The 16,283-nt window shown below is 40.9% G+C and overlaps 2 protein-coding genes across 3 annotated transcripts; one reads left to right on the top strand and one right to left on the bottom strand.

The window, feature by feature from the left end:
• On the bottom strand, positions 1-4,819 carry LOC310813209 (sodium- and chloride-dependent creatine transporter 1-like; the record flags this gene model as incomplete). Its single annotated transcript, XM_083682072.1, has 7 exons — positions 1-119; positions 394-518; positions 864-967; positions 2,448-2,582; positions 2,847-2,979; positions 3,259-3,466; positions 4,669-4,819. 7 exons carry the CDS (start codon positions 4,817-4,819, stop codon positions 1-3), a joined length of 975 nt encoding a protein of 324 aa, XP_083538198.1.
• Positions 4,820-8,334: 3,515 nt separating this feature from the next.
• Positions 8,335-14,814, top strand: zc3h15 (zinc finger CCCH-type containing 15). Of its 2 annotated transcripts, none has more exons than XR_014554529.1 (10): positions 8,335-8,482; positions 9,159-9,260; positions 9,578-9,686; positions 9,878-10,030; positions 10,198-10,295; positions 10,406-10,591; positions 10,793-10,939; positions 12,065-12,202; positions 12,586-12,749; positions 13,600-13,616. XR_014554529.1 is itself a non-coding variant. In XM_083681560.1 (10 exons), exons 1-10 carry the CDS (start codon positions 8,405-8,407, stop codon positions 13,761-13,763), a joined length of 1,308 nt encoding a protein of 435 aa, XP_083537686.1. In that variant the 5' UTR covers positions 8,335-8,404; the 3' UTR covers positions 13,764-14,814. The 2 variants fall into 2 exon arrangements, 1 of the variants encoding a protein (XP_083537686.1); XM_083681560.1 differs by having other exon boundaries at positions 12,617-12,749; positions 13,600-14,814.
• Positions 14,815-16,283: the final 1,469 nt, after the last annotated feature.

The following is a 16,283-nucleotide window of genomic DNA, read 5'->3' as shown; positions in this document are numbered from 1 at the left end:
CTAAACCTGACTATCCAGGCCAAGGCATATCAACATGAAAAAGAAGAGGAAGGACCACAGCTGGGCGATGGGCATGGTGGATAAGATCATGGGGTACACCACAAACGCCAGGCCAGGCCCTGGACAAAACAACAACACCCACCAAATCACTCTGGTGGCAGATCATTGGATATGTGGCAGTCTACTTAATAGGTTTTACTTGTTGATTATCATTATGCAGTTATCAACTCTGAAATCTGTCTCTCTGTTGCACCCTTCCAGTGCTGTGTGCACTTTATGTGTCAATAATAATATGCAACATGTTACTGTGTTGAACTGAAAGCATTAATCATAAACTTCAATGTGTCAGTTCCTCACAGTATTGTATCGTACAACCAGTAACCTTTCCTGTACCTCCTACAGTGAGCTGTTCCACCTCAATGCTCAGTACATGTGCCATGTATCCGATAGCAGAGAATGTGACGAAACCTGCAAATATACTGGTTGCAGAGTTGGCCAATGACACGATCATCGCGTCCCTGGAGGGCAAACAATGGAACCCAAGTTACTGGAACATCCCATTCCAGGTGTTTTATGATCTATTGTGACACGTATCCGCAGCACTGAACCACTGTCGATGTTGTGTGCTGTCATTGAAGTGGAATTCTACCCTGTGATCCAATGGACTTGTTGCTACTTTGAAGAATCTAAAACATATTCTGGTTTGTTTAACACTTTTTTTTGTTTACTACATAATTCCATATGTGTTCCTTCATAGTTTTGATGTCTTCAATATTAATCTACAATGTAGAAAATAATTTTAAAAAAATAAAGAAAAACCATTGAATGAGAAGGTGTGTCCAAACTTTTGACTGGAACTGTACCTGAGGATGTTGTTATTAAATTTGTTATGGCTGGCCATAGAGATCATGACACCGAACCCCACTCCTATAGAGTAGAAGATCTGAGAAGTAGCGTCGATCCACACCTGTGAAAACAGGGGAAAGAACTTGAATAACAATGGTGACACTTTAAAGGGATAGTTCACTATTTTACACTTTATTGTCAGATGGTTCCTTCTGTCCGACTATATGTTGTAAAATAGTGAACTATCCCTTTAACAGTAAAAAAAAATATTACAACAGGAGTTAAACACACCTCAATCTGTACATCAAGCAAGGTTTGGCACATATACAGTTAGGTCCATATATTTGGACTCTATTATTTTTGTTATTTTAGCTGTTTATCAAAACATATTTAAGTTACAGTTGAATGTGTGCTTAAAGTGCAGACTCTCAGCTTTAATTTGTGGGTATTCACATCCACATTGGAGGAAGGGTTTAGGAATTACAGCTCTTTTATATGTAGCCCCCTCTTTTTCAAGGGACCAAAGTAATTGGACAATTGACTCAAAAGCTGTTTCATGGACAGGTGTGGGCTATTCCTTTGTTATTTCTTTATCAATTAAGCAGGTAAAAGGTCTGACTTGATTCCAAGTGTGGCATTTGCATTTGGAAGCTGTTGCTGTGAACGCACAACATGCAGTCAAAGGAGCTCTCAATGCAAGTGAAACAGGCCATCCTTAGGCTGCAAAAACAAAAACATCCATCAGACACATAGCGGCAACATTAGGAGTGGCCAAATCAACAGTTTGGTACATTCTGAGAAAAAAATAACGCACTGGTGAGCTCGGCAACACAAAAAGGCCTGGACGTCCACGGAAGACAACAGTGGTGGATGACAGCAGGATCCTTCACAGGTAAAGAAAAACCCCTTCACAACATCCAGCCAAGTGACGAACACTCTCCAGGAGGTAGGCATATCATTATCCAAGTCTACCATAAAGAGAAGACTTCACAAGAGCAAAAACAGAGGGTTCACCACAAGGTGCAAACCACTCATAACGACTGAAGACAGCTGCTGCAAAGGCCTGGCAAAGCATCACAAAGGAGGAAACCCAGCATGTGGTGATGTCCATGGGTTCCAGACTTCAGGCAGTCATTGCCTGAAAATGATTCTCGACAAAGTATTACAAATGAAAATTGTATTTATGATTATGTTAATTTGTCCAATTACATCTGAGCCCCTGAAAATGTGGGACTGTGTATAAAAACGGTTGCAATTCCTAAACATTTCATACAATATTTTTTGTTCAACCCCTTGAATTAAAGCTGAAAGTCTGCCCTTCAATTGCATCTTGATTGTTTCATTTCAAATCCATCGCCAAATCCAAATCCATCAAATTGTGTCACAATCCAAGTATTTCCGGACCAATGTTCATTTTGTTATATAGAACGTTTTGTTGATATCCCCTTAATCATTGTTTCTGCCCACAGTGAGGCCCTGAAATTGAGTGATTCAATGAGTTGTTGAACTTGCGATGAAACGTCTACAGTATACAGTATAATCAATTTAGGAATGAGATCGCTTAAACCAAGTTGTCCTTAGAAGTGGTTAAATCCACCCACTTGTATATCGGCCAGTTTGTGCCATTTTGGGATCAGGTAGAAGCGGATGCCATCCACAGCCCCAGGTAGTCTGACATTGTTGATCAGTAGAACCAAAAGGATCACGTATGGGAACAGCGCTGTGAAGTACACCACCTGTGTGGACATTGAGGGTATCGTGTCGACACTGACATTCAACACACGGCGAACAGACAGGACAGGGAGTGATTCAATGCAACAGTTCTCTCTGACAATGACTTGCATAATTAGTTGTATTGTATCTGTTGGGTTTCTCAGTGCAAAAATAACAACTTAGTCAGACAACAGTTGATTAAGTGCAAATAAACAGATGACATGCATAGCCTACTGGTAAGAGACACAACATGAATTTGAGAATCAAGTTATGGAGAGGAGCACAACCTTTCCTGTGGATCTGACCCCCTTAAAGATGCAGAGGTACATGAGGATCAACAGCAACAGAAAGAGACCAACTAGTTCCCATCGCATGTGGCCCACGGTCTCTATTCCCTCTGAGATCTCCAGGAGGCGACGGCTAAACACACCAGTATTAAGTCAAGCTCATAACATTTTTAAAATCTGTGTATGAAACGAGGACGAACACTAACAATACTTTCAAACTACAGCAAATATTTGTCAACGAATCAAACTTGAGAGTTAGACATCCTCTTGTGGCTGGACGTTACGTTATGTGATTTTCTGAATGTGATTTGTGTGACCTGAATGACACAACGTGACGATAACATTTCAGTCACACAGTCATTTCAGTCATCACATAACAGGCAACGTTGCTGAGGCTCATGAGTGAACTTACTCAAAGAACTGCTGAGTGGCAAACTGTAGGTGGGTGGCGTTATCAGTGACACTGGAGCAGTTCTCCGGGATGTTCCAGGAGGCGTCACACAGCTGCCAAGGCAGAGTCGCTCTGAACGAGTTGAAGAGGTAATATAAAGCCCAGGTCAGGACAGTGTTGATGTAGCAGCATACGATGAAGGACAACACCACAGAAGCAAGCCCCACTCCTGAAAATCAAGCAGGAAAATGGTGCATACTGCATTCTGTTACTTCACATACTGATACTTCACGTTGACTTCTTGTATAAACAGTAAATGTGACTTCGTCAAACTAAACAGTAAATATGCTACATGCTTTACAGTAAAGTTTACATGACCTAACTTGTTTTCAAATAGAAAAAGATTGTTCACATTCTTCACCCACCTTTCATTAAAGGGCATATTTTGACGAAGGCTTCTAGTGGTCCCATTTGCGTGTACTGCCCCAACGAAAATTCCATGAGCACCAGTGGAATAGCACATATACACATTATGGTAAAGTACGGAATGAGGAAGGCACCTTAGGAGAGAGGAGGGTCAGGGTACTTATTCTAAGAAAAGATATAGAAATGCCAGATGATCATGGCGTGACATTCAAGATTCAAGATTCAAGATTCTTTATTTGTCACGCGCATGCAAGTATACAGTGAAATGCAAAAGTGACAGTGCCACAGAGGAGTGCAACAATACATTTAAAAATAAATAGAATATTATTTTTGTGCCGATCAATTTGTGCCGATCATCAAAGAGTGAGTCACTAACAAACATGTAAAAATTGACTAAATGCATCCTGATATTCGGAAGCAAATATTTGTTAACAGTATAGGACACCTTCCTCAGCTGTATGGTTATTAATGCATTAATGCAGATGAATGCATGGCTTGGAATGTGATTTTAGCCATCAAATCACATTTTTCGTCGTTTTATAAGACAGTTTTTACTAATGCCAATGAACTATCTCTAGGAGTCATACTGTAGGCTACACTTCAAAATGAAGTGGTATGTTACATGATTAGAAATTACTGGAAATATAAATCCTATACAGACAGTGGCTTTAATACGTATCTACACTTGTCCCACTAGCTAATAATTTAAAAGTTCTGCAATGACAAGTTCTACAGAGTTTGCTGCCAGCAAGTGACGGCAAAAATAACAATACGCAAATGAATGTTTAAAAACCAACCCATCGGGGGCGCTTAGTGGCGTCGCACAGTAATGCGCTTACCACGTAATCGCAAGGTTCCTGGTTCGATTCCGACCCTCGACCTATCTTGCATGTCATCCCTCCTCTCTCTCACCCATCCTTCCTATCAATCTCTACGGTCTCTATCCCAATAAAGCAGAAATGCCCAAAAAACATATTTAAAACAACAACATTGGAGCTTGCTTACCGCCACCACCTCTGAAGCAGACGTAAGGGAACCGCCAAACGTTTCCCAGACCAACGGCATAACCCACTGACGAAAGGATAAACTCCGCTCGATGGGCCCATACTTCCTTTTCTCTTGAGAGCGTCTGTCCCTTGTCCGTCGATGGTGTCATTCCGACTCCTTTGCCCTGTATCGCCTGTGGACCCTCTGTACAATGGCTTACAAATAGGCCTATTGTTTCAAGAGTGAATGATTGAAAAGAGATAGTTCTAAATCCACCTGCATCCAAATGTGGTCAGTGCTGTCACGACACAGCCATCACCAAATCATTGACCACCGATGGGGATACGGTAGTGATTCTGGTTGAATAATAAGTTACATGACGCATTAGTGTTACAGTTGTCAGATAAGTTCTACGTATAGGCTGCTCGATCAGGCCCTCTTGTTTTGTTTTTTTGCCCTGCTGGTGGTGGCATTCCCATGCAAGGTCATTAGATTTGTTGTCTGGTATTTTTCCACAGCCCAGGGGTGACAACGAATCATAAGACTCATGCAATAAGTGGAAAGGGATGGCACTAGAGGTGGTCCCTGCAGTCAGAAGACCACAGCCACAAACAATAGCATTCTGTGTCACTGTCATTGCTTGTTTTAGATCCGCCAATGTGGATAATTAATGTGTGTCATTATCAGACTATAATTCAAAGAAGTGGTCCTCTGTGGCTCAGTGGGTAGAGCATGGTGCTAACAACGCTTTGGTTGTGGGTTTGATTCCTGCTGGGACCATATATACTGAAATGTATGCACTCACTGCAATGTAAGTCGCTTTGGATATAAGTGTCAACTAAATGGCATATACAGTACCAGTCAAAAGTTTGGACACACCTTCTCATTCAATGGTTTTTCTTTATTTTTATTATTTTCTACATTGTAGATTAATATTGAAGACATCAAAACTATGAAGGAACACATATGGAAATATGTAGTAAACAAAAAAGTGTTAAACAAACCAGAATATGTTTTATATTTTAGATTCTTCAAAGTAGTGATCTCATTAATCATTCGTATGATATTGTACGTATAGTAATGTACCTAGAACCTGTAAAGATGCCGTGTGACCTTTGTATGAAGACATAAAATGTTAATCTTCACCGTTTCCAGGAAGCACGTTAGCAACGACAGGCATGGCGGTTATAGGCAGTATTAGTAGTAGTATATCGGTTGATAGGTTCTCCGGTATTAGACATTAACTTTGAGTGGTTAAGGTAAGGGTTAGGGTTCGGGATGGGCATTCACTTAGGGTTAGGAATAGCTTTGAAGTGGTTAGGGTACGGGTAAGTTGTCAGGGAAAGGTATAAGCAGATATTCACAACAACAATTAGCAAACGAAACCACAAAAAGCACTTTTGTCCAACTTGTCCAACAGCTGATTTGAAGCTGGGACGTTCGTGTTGCAAGTCTTGGTTATACGCTCATTCACCAACCCCCACCTACCAACGAACAAAGCATTTTTCCTTTTGTATCTCCCTGCCAGTTGACGTTGCCTGCTCTGTAAAATGTTTACATCCTACTGACGACCTACACGTAAACATCTTTTCGTCTTCTCGAAAATGACTTTACGCATGATATAGTACGAAATCATTGATGAGACCAGGCTGAAGACACAGACTGCACACTGTACAGACACATGCCCATGTATCGATGACAGGCTGGGAGCCACACGGCGTGAGCCACAGGCGCCAGTGGAGTGGTGCAGGGATAAGTGCCTCGCTCAAGGACACACCAGCGGTGATGGTACCTAAGTTATATGATGCCAGCAACCCTTCAATTACCAGCTCACACCCTGCCATATTTTTACGGTCGAACTGCCCTGCCTCTCTAACCTTGAGTCCGCCCCATACACCAATTTACAGATTAACATTTGTGCCTAGTTGACAATGATTAAGTTTGCTTACTTCTACAAGTGAGAGCACACCTTCAGAGTACTCCTGAGCTGCAGCCTACTCTTGTTCAACAAGTTAAATATTTAGCAAAGTGCAGATTCATTTTAACCCTCCTAAAAGCACTTCTGACTGCTGACTGCTGTTGTTGAGCGTGGAGCAAGATCCCAAAGCATTTCACTGTGTCTATTACAACTATATGCGATACATGTGACAAATTAAATTGTTTTCAAATTTGATTTGATTTCTGTCAAAATTATCCAAAAGCTGATTCAAACCTGGGACATTCGTGTTGCAAGTCCTGGTTATTCGCTCACTCACCAACCCCAACCTACCACCTACTGTATCAATGACAGGCTGGGAGCCACAGCCGCCGCTGGAGTGGTGCAGGGGTGAAGTGCCTTGCTCAAGGGCACAACAGCGGTGCTTCAGAGTTCTACTGACCTGCAACCTGCTCTTGTTCCACAAGTTAAATATTATTGAAACCCACTTTTTAATCTACCCATTTTAGAGTTTGACATCACTGAAATGCTATTTAGCTTGAGCCTGCATGAGCCTTCATCTAATCCTCTCGGTAGGGGTAATTAATTTATGCAACATTTAAAAATAACGTTTTAATAAAAGGGAAAAAAAATTACACTCAGGTTACATAGATGATATTCTGGGTCAGTTTGCCCCGGTAGCTAAAGTGAGTCTTACCCAACCTTCACTCTCTCTGCACAACATAACAGTATGTTCTCTCTTGAAACATGAACAAAGACTTTCAGTCAAGGAGGTGCTAGAAAGCCTCTTTGACCATGACAGTTAGATTGAGGAAAAGGTGTCTGAGACCGGGGAAAATGTAGAAGTGAGCTCTGACAATGACGTCTCATTCTCTGATGAAGAGGAAACTTTCTCACACCCTGAAAGTAAGGTTTTCATGTCAAATAATGGAAAACTACAATGGTCCCTACTCCCCATCCCTCATGAAAGCCAGGGAAGAGTGCCTGCTGAAAACATAGAAAGGTCCCAGGTCCCACAAGATATGCTATCACATATGTCAAAGACATAAAGTCTGTATGGAATAACAATAATAATAATATTATTATTATTATTATTATTATTATTATTATTAGTAATAATAATAATAATAATAATAATAATAATAATAATAATAATAATAACACAAATCTAGTTATTTTGTATAACCATAGGTATGACTTGATGGTCATTAAATTATAAATCATATTTCCTGAGAATTATAGACATAGGCCTATTGTAAAACTGAAGGGTCAAGAGTATTACAACTGTCATGTAGCCTCAGACAAATATGTTGTCATATCATTGGCAGCTCATGGAGGAGGAGGGTACTTGTCTTCGTTCCAGTGGGCAGGGGGCAGTGGGCAGGGGGCAGGGGACCCCTAAACCCCAGCTAGATGCCAGCTGTGACTCCACTCTGATGCATGTGTTGGTCAATGCAAGGGTTTCTGTCATATCAATGCTCATTCAAGCATTTCATGATGGAGGGTTTATGATACTGTGTGATTCAACTTCAAATGTAGATTTTATACTGCCCTGCTGACTGTGACAACTACCACCATGTATCAGAAAAAAAGCTATAATCTTCATAATTAGGCTATTTGAAATAAGTGATGTTTGAAATCAGTATCATTAATGTAAGAACCAAATCACACACGTTGGCGAGGTACGTCTGCACGTCTGTCCACCTCTGACAGCATCTGCAGCTGAGCTAACTAACATTGCTAACTCAACAATTCATCACATTAGCTAGCCAAAAAAACTGAGCTTGGATTAAATTCTTTTTACATTTTTTAAGCGACATGCCTCCGAAGAAACCAGCTCAACCTGCAGCAGGTAGTAAGAAAACCCAAGAGAAGAAAAAGGAAAAGATTATCGAAGTAAGTGAGGATTAGTTGATGGAAGCTCCATTGTTTTGCTAGCTAAGCTAGCTGCTACTACTACTAGCTATCCAGCCAAAGCCAACCAGTTACCTCGCCTAGGTTACTGTACTACTACTTCGATACAAGGCATCTGATAAAATAGATCATCACTTCAGAAAGGTCTCTCAGACTGCATAATATTGCTAGGGTCACCAGCTAGCTAGCTAGCTAGCTAGCACTGTAACTCGCTGCTGCTTGCTAACATTATTATGCCAAACCAGAGTAGCTAGAAAGCTGACATTAACATTATGACAACTTTCTACATGCACTGATTTCATTTAATAAAACATGCTGATATTTCTGCCTAGAAATTCAGATGCTAGCTAGTCTGCTAGCTATCAAGTCAGTTAGCTAGCTAGCTAAATTATGTAACAGCTACTTAGTTAGGTAGTTAGCTTGCCAGGCTACGGATCTTCTGTCTGTTCTCCCATTGAGGAGTGCAGCCAAGTCTCAGTAACCTTGTTGGTGAAGCTATATTGTCCCTGAAAATTAGACTAACTTATCTGTTGTAATGGGTCCCCCACTCAAATTCGTCAGATCATACTGTAAAGCTATATTAATTGATGATGATGATGATGATGATGATGATAGGTATTCATTATACTCCTCCTGTATGTTGTTCCAAATCCACCAGGACAAGACATTTGGACTGAAAAACAAAAAGGGAGCCAAGCAACAGAAGTTCATCAAAACCGTCACTCATCAAGTCAAGTATGGACAGCAAAATGCAAGACAGGTGGGATCACAAACTTTGTGAGCATATTCATTAAAAAATTACCCAAAAAAGGCTTTTGACCTAAAAAAAAAAAAAAAAAAAAAAAAAATATATGCCATTTAGTTGACGCTTTTATCCAAAGCGACTTACATTGCAGTGAGTGCATACATTTCAGTATATATGGTCCCAGCAGGAATCAAACCCACAACCTAAGTGTTGTTAGCGCCATGCTCTACCAACTGAGCCACAGAGGACCAAAAAAAGAAATAAGGCTGTGACCTACCTGTTGGTCTAATGAACTTGCAGCCAATCATGTGGTCTACATCTACTTGTTGTAGGTTGCAGCTGCTGAGGGTGACAAGAATAAGAAGACTGACAAGAAGAAGGAGCTTGAAGAGTTGAATGAGCTTTTCAAACCAGTGGTTGCAGCCCAGAAAGTCAGCAAAGGTATCAGGAGTTATTAGTAAAGTGAATGAGTTCAATGTAGAAGATTTTATTTATAATTTAGAACCAACCTTATGTATAAGCTTGAAACTACTACACAATGACCGTCTCATTCTCATGAAATCAGTGATGCATCATTTCATTCGTAGAGTAAGTTGTTCATTTTCTACCTGCGTCTTTGTTCTTGTTGTCAGGTGTCGACCCCAAGTCGGTGCTCTGTGCCTTCTTCAAGCAAGGCCAGTGCACTAAGGGGGATAAGTGCAAGTTTTCCCATGACTTGACGCTCGAGAGGAAATGTGAAAAGCGTAGTGTGTATGTCGATGGCAGAGATGAGGAACTGGAAAAAGGTAAAGCAATAGTCACTAACCCTTTTTATGTTTGTTGAGCTTTGGCTTGGCTGTAAATCATGTTATGACTGATATACTGTATAAACAGGTTTTTATCTAAATTGCTTTTCTGGACCTTGGTAGTTGCAATGAATTGAATTTCCCATGGTTATAATTCTGCTGTGCAGATACCATGGAGACCTGGGATGAGAAGAAGCTGGAGGAAGTCGTGAACAAGAAACACGGAGAGGCAGAAAAAAAGAAAGCTCAAACTCAAACTCAAATTGTATGCATTAACACTCCAAATGTGTCTACTGGTGCATAGTGTAACAGTATATTTGATTCTTCAAGAGGGGACCCTATACGGTTGACCGAAATGTTACTTTTCCCCCAAAGGTTTGCAAACACTTCCTTGATGCCATAGAGAACAACAAGTATGGCTGGTTTTGGGTGTGTCCTGGTGGAGGAGAGAACTGTATGTACCGCCACGCTCTCCCTGCCGGCTTTGTGCTCAAGAAGGACAAGAACAAGGAAGAGAAGGATGAAGAGGAGATCTCACTGGAGGAGCTGATTGAGAACGAGGTTGACCTAACTTGATTTAGGGTTAATTAACGGAGTTGAAGAAAGGTTGCACTTTGAGTCATAGAATTTTATATTTTATGCAGTGTATTTTTTGTGTGTGTTGTCTGTGTCGTTTTACTTAATTGTCCTAAGGTGATAAGTTAAGTCGTATTGTGTCGTACAGCAACAGTACTTTATCTGTGTTGATAATCTGTTTGGTAGCGATCCGCCCTCGGACCAAATGTGACCCGCATCACTTTGGAAACCTTCTTGGCTTGGAAGAAAAGGAAAAGGCAAGACAGGGTGGCTAAAGACGAGGAGGACATGGAGAGGAAAAAGGCCGATTTCAAAGCGGGCAGGTCGCTGGGGGTGAGTGGTACTGTTTTTTTAATTTTTTTATTTAACAATGAAAAGGTTATTTCATTTGACCTTGAGAGAAAGATCTTGAATGGAGCACAGTGCTTTAATATACAGTGGCCTGCGTAAGTAATGGGACAGTGAAGCATTTTTTCTTCTTTTGGCTCTGTACTCCGAAAGTTCTACTATTAGGTTAAAGTAGAGATTCTCAACTTTTGGATTTGAAATCAAACACTACTACTTTACTACATTACTCTTGAAATCACATAAGGTTAAAATATAGATTCTCAGCTTTTATTTGTGTACATATTGGTTTCACCATCCAGAAATTACGACACACCTGACTAATCAGAAACACCTGTCAAGCCAATTGTCCCATTACTTTTGGGTACCCTAAAATAGGGGGACTATGCATAAAAAGTGGTGTAATTACTGAATGGTGGAAACAATATGTACACAAATACCATCAAATAAAAGCTGAGAATCTCTACTTTAACCTCTACTTTAATGTGATTTCAAGAGCCGAAAGAAGAAAAAATGCTTCACTGTCCCTTTACTTATGCAGCGCACTGTATATATGCGCTGATGCATGAGCAGACCAGAGGGGGGCGACAAAACTCTCCAAATGTATCTGGTTGTTACTATACTTTTACGACAATATTTTACATTTACATTTATGGCATTTAGCAGACGCCTTTATCCAAAGCGATGTACAACAATACATTTGTTTAAGTGAGTGAATCATCTATCCAACAGTCATCATAAGACAAAGTAATCAATGCTCACACCAGCCATTGACAGTCGTAATGCCAGTAGGCAATTATATATATTTTTTTAATATATTTTATTAGCAGGAGAGAACTTGTACAGGGGGGTAGCAGGGGAGAAGAGGTCTTGGGTTTAGGGTTAGTATAGGGGGGGTAGTGAGGGTGAAGCGGTCTTTAGGAGGGACTGTTAAGATGTAGCTTGAAGAATACAATTCTATACTTTTCCTGGGATAGCAGTCAAATGCTAATTTTCTTTTTTAAGATATTCAGCAGGACTGAATATCTTAATATTCACTGCTATGAGATGTTTAAACCGTGCACTTTGTCTTCATAGGTGTTTGAGTTGTGGGTCTTCTTGTGCTTGTTACAGGTCAGTGGTCGTGAAGTATTCGAGTTCCACCCTGAGCTGGTGGATGACGATGATGAAGAGGCAGACGATACGAAATATGCCAAGGCTGATGATGATGATGATGATGATGGCGACTACGACAACAACATCATTCACAAGGTAAGCTTACATAATAAACAAACTTAAAGGTAGACTCAGAAATATGCCAAGAAATAGCAGGACTACTACTGGCAGATATAACTAGCGTGATACACTCGCCAGCCTTTTTGCCACGTGCCTGTCACGTTCCATTGCTGTGCTTGTGCGCCTAAGGCATCAGAACAAGTTAAAACGTCTTGCTGGGGTGAAGCTGAAACATCACTGAAGTCATACTACAGCCCGTGATAACATCATATTTTGAGTCTGCACTTAATTTAAGTACAACTTGTATCAGAAGCTTTGCCTGGTGTAATTAAAAGTATGTCATTAGAAGGGAGTGAATTTGCCGATGAAAATGATTTGTTTTCTAACATCACGCCATCTTCTCTTTTCTCCCTGCCAAGTTTATTCACTGGCTTTTTGCTGCGCTCACAGGTAGCGGATAATGACGATTTCCAGGACGTTGACGTGGCCAGGTTCATACCCAAGGAGGTAGACCATGCTGGAATTACAGTGGCGACAGCAGACCGATTTACAGCCAAACCTCAGCTGGCAAAAAACACTGAAGGTGAGAGGACCTTAATAGCCATTTGCTGTTTTGCTACATTCAAAAGTAGTCTGGTGAACAGGTGCATTGACCAATTCATGGACAGGCTTGCTTATATACAGTAGAGTGGGTAGCGTACTACCTGAAACGGGGCAGAGAAGGAAGTTTATAACGTGGCTCGAGCACTTTCACAAGCACTTTCACAAGCACTTTCACAAGCACTTTCTATGATTAGAAACCCTCTATTCTCAACCCCTGAGAATGGTTGCAAATCCACGGAGGAAACGTATTTTAATTACGAATGACAACGTTGGGTGTGCATATGTTCCAGTTGTTTTAATGAAATAGCCCACAATGTCTTTTCATCCTCATGAGGCACGCTACATAATGGCTACAAAATGTCTAAAAAAATGTTTTGTCAATGAGGCCTGTGGAAATTCATTGGGTTCACAGTGCAGACCGAACCGAGGTCCCCCTACCGGTTCAGTCCCAATACGTGTACACGAGTACACCCTGTGTATGATATTATCTGCTGCAAAGCATGAGGAACTGTTTGGTTCCAAATCAATCTGTTTTTTTTTCTTTCTTTCTCTTTCTTTCTCTGTCCCCCTCTCCCTCTGTTCCTCCCCCTCTCTTCCCCCTATATTCTCTCCCTCTCTCTCTCTCTCTCTCTCTCTCTCTCTCTCTCTCTCTCTCTCTGGGTGAGCATGTTAGGAAGAAGTGGGGACAGTAGAACATAATCTGATCAAATAATTTCCTGTCAAAATCATTGAATGTGACTGCATAGTCATGTGGGGTCTGCTGATTTTAATTATGTTAATCCGCTGATATTGTTAGCATGTGGCCTTGCTCTCTCGTTCCCGCTCCCTAGACAATAAACTGAGCGAGGCGTCGGGCGGGTCAGAGAATGACGAGTACGGCGAGGGGGAGGAGGAGGAGGACACGGACACCGTCCCTGTGGACGAGGACCTCTTCACCGGAGAGGACCTGGACGAGCTTGACGAGGAGCTCAACACACTGGACCTGGAGGAGTGAGAATGAGAGAGAGAGAGAGAGAGAGAGAGAGCGACAGAGCGAGAGAGTGAGTGAGTGAGTGAGAGAGAGAGTGAGTGATAGAGAGAGGGGGGGTGGGGGACTTGAACTGCTCATTTCAAAGACTACACAAGGCTTGAAGTGAAGGACAGTGTTTCACACAATAACATTTCCACAGTGGAACCACACTCCTCCCCCCCTTTTGTCGCCATCCCAAAAGATCCTTGACGCAGCAGACTTAACAAGAGGAGAAGTTGTCGGACAACTTTCCCTCTTTTTTTTCAAATGAATGTACTTTTTTCTCCATTCGTCTGTCCCCTCTGAAAGCACAGTTAATTGCAGGGGTTTCTCCATGTCGGTCTGCCCTTTTCTGTCATACGGCTTCAAACATGATCAGGAGTGGGAATGTATTTAAAATTAAATATTTATTGGAGTTGGTGTTGGATGATTGATTATGGAAATGCTCAATGTGAAGCGAGGTATTTTACTCCTTGTTTTTAGCTAATAAGAAGTTAATGGCCTAAAGTCTCAGAAGTGTTTCATAAATATCGGGTTTTACGATGGCTGAATTGAACTACTACATCAGTATCTGGATTTCGGTTATGCTGAGCTGCCTGATTTTTTTCTTTCTTTTTTTTTAATCTGTCTTTTGTGTCTTTAATGCTTAATGAAATATAAAGCAAGGTGTCAGTGATGTCATTTAACCTCAAATGATGTTAAAACAAAAACATCTGCATGCCTGTATCAGGATGAGAATGTATATGGTGACTATTTGTGTTGTTGACAAGCAAGATTATCACCACAGAAGAGATGGATCTGAATGAACATGGAAGCTTCGGTGCTTTGGTTGGCTAACTTTGCCATGGAAGGACAGATCCAGGATATATGAGTGCCATCATCACTATTCTGGTTTGACTTCTCCATAGAAAGTACAAAGGTAACAAGATGAACCCGTATCTGAAATGTGTGATGAGTCTGTCCTTGTGTATTCAATTGTTTTAACTCCCCCTCTCGCCATTATTTCAAGATGAATTGTAAATAAAAATATATAAAATATCACTTATCTAATTTCCATGGTCTTTTTTTTGTTTGTTTTACTTTGTTTTGGTTCTTCGTAGTTGACCCTGCTAAAATGCATGACTTTTATTTTGAAAGAGAGAAACAGTGGCCCAGTGTGATCCCACCGTTTCCCCATCAGTAAATACTGTACTTCTGACTCTTTCAACATGGTTATTATTTTTGCACTAGGGCCCATCCCAACACCTAGCACCACCTATGGTGTGGAACAGTTTTGAAATAAGCGACTAGTCTTTTGTCATCAGACAATGTGCCAACGCAGCCAGGACCCAGCACATTCATCCAGTCGCATGCTGGGTCACATGGTTACTAAAACCCTTCGACTACATGCATGAGTGGTCTGGTCTGGTTGGTCACAATACAAAAGACAGATTGTTTTCCGATAAAAGGGAAAGCCCACACTCATTTAATCTCTAAATCGTCATTGGTTCACTTGTTCCCGGTTCCCTAGAGTCCTGCAACAATGCTTATGGAAAGAATCTGCCTTTCTAGATTATAACGGCCATTCTCACTCCATAGCCTCCGTAGTGAATATGTCATTATCTGTACTTGTTTGTTGAATAGGTTCATGCCTCACCCATCTGGAACCACTCTAAAATAAATTCAGGCAAGATTGTGACAATTTGAAGGGTTATGACCATATACAGTACTGATGTCATAAGCTCATATTTACTGCATATTACTCATCTTGGGCTCTCAGAAGATTGCATGAAAACATGCTTGTGGTATTAAACTGTAATTAAATGATCTATAAAACCCAGAGGGCAGTGTCCCTCAAGCGAAACACATCAAACATTCTTTCATTTCTTAAACACCTCCTCCTCCTTACACCATGTTTCCCAGTGGGAGTTGTGCCACGCATTCTTTAGAGCCGACTTCATTCAAGACCACGGGTCCAAGACAAAGCCAAATATGAACAAAATATCCCATGTACTGATTACTCATGTGTTATTGTACAACAGTATGGATTAAGTGGATTGTACAGTCTTAGATTGAAAGATGCCTCACAGGAGTGCTCTGAATCTTCTTATTTGAGATGTCCAAAATAAACGATAACACATGAATTAATTATATTTTACAAATGATTGCATTTACGAATAATGAACATGACTGCCAAACGTGCCCTCATCCAACGATTGAACAACCTCTGCTCGAAATCCTTCTCTGAATGTGTGTGCTTTGTGAGTAATAGAGCGCCACTCCTATAAAATCATCTCTGGATATACTGTAGATTTGGATCCATAAATAAAAAAAGGTCCTGGGCGGGTCCACTGAATACTGACAGATGGATGAGCCGTTTCCCAAAGTCACGTGGCTATCCCGATCCATCATTCCCTTTATGATATTAAAAAAAAGAATAACAAGTGAAACTTTTTTTTTGTACAAATGTATGTCCATGTATACATACACATCGTCTCATAGAATAATCCCACCACCACTAGGGAA

The sequence above is a fragment of the Argentina silus genome (assembly GCF_951799395.1).
Source record: "Argentina silus genome assembly, chromosome: 12".
NCBI lineage: Eukaryota > Metazoa > Chordata > Actinopteri > Argentiniformes > Argentinidae > Argentina > Argentina silus.
Note: the sequence above shows the minus strand (reverse complement) of the source record. Positions and strands in the feature narration are given on the sequence as shown.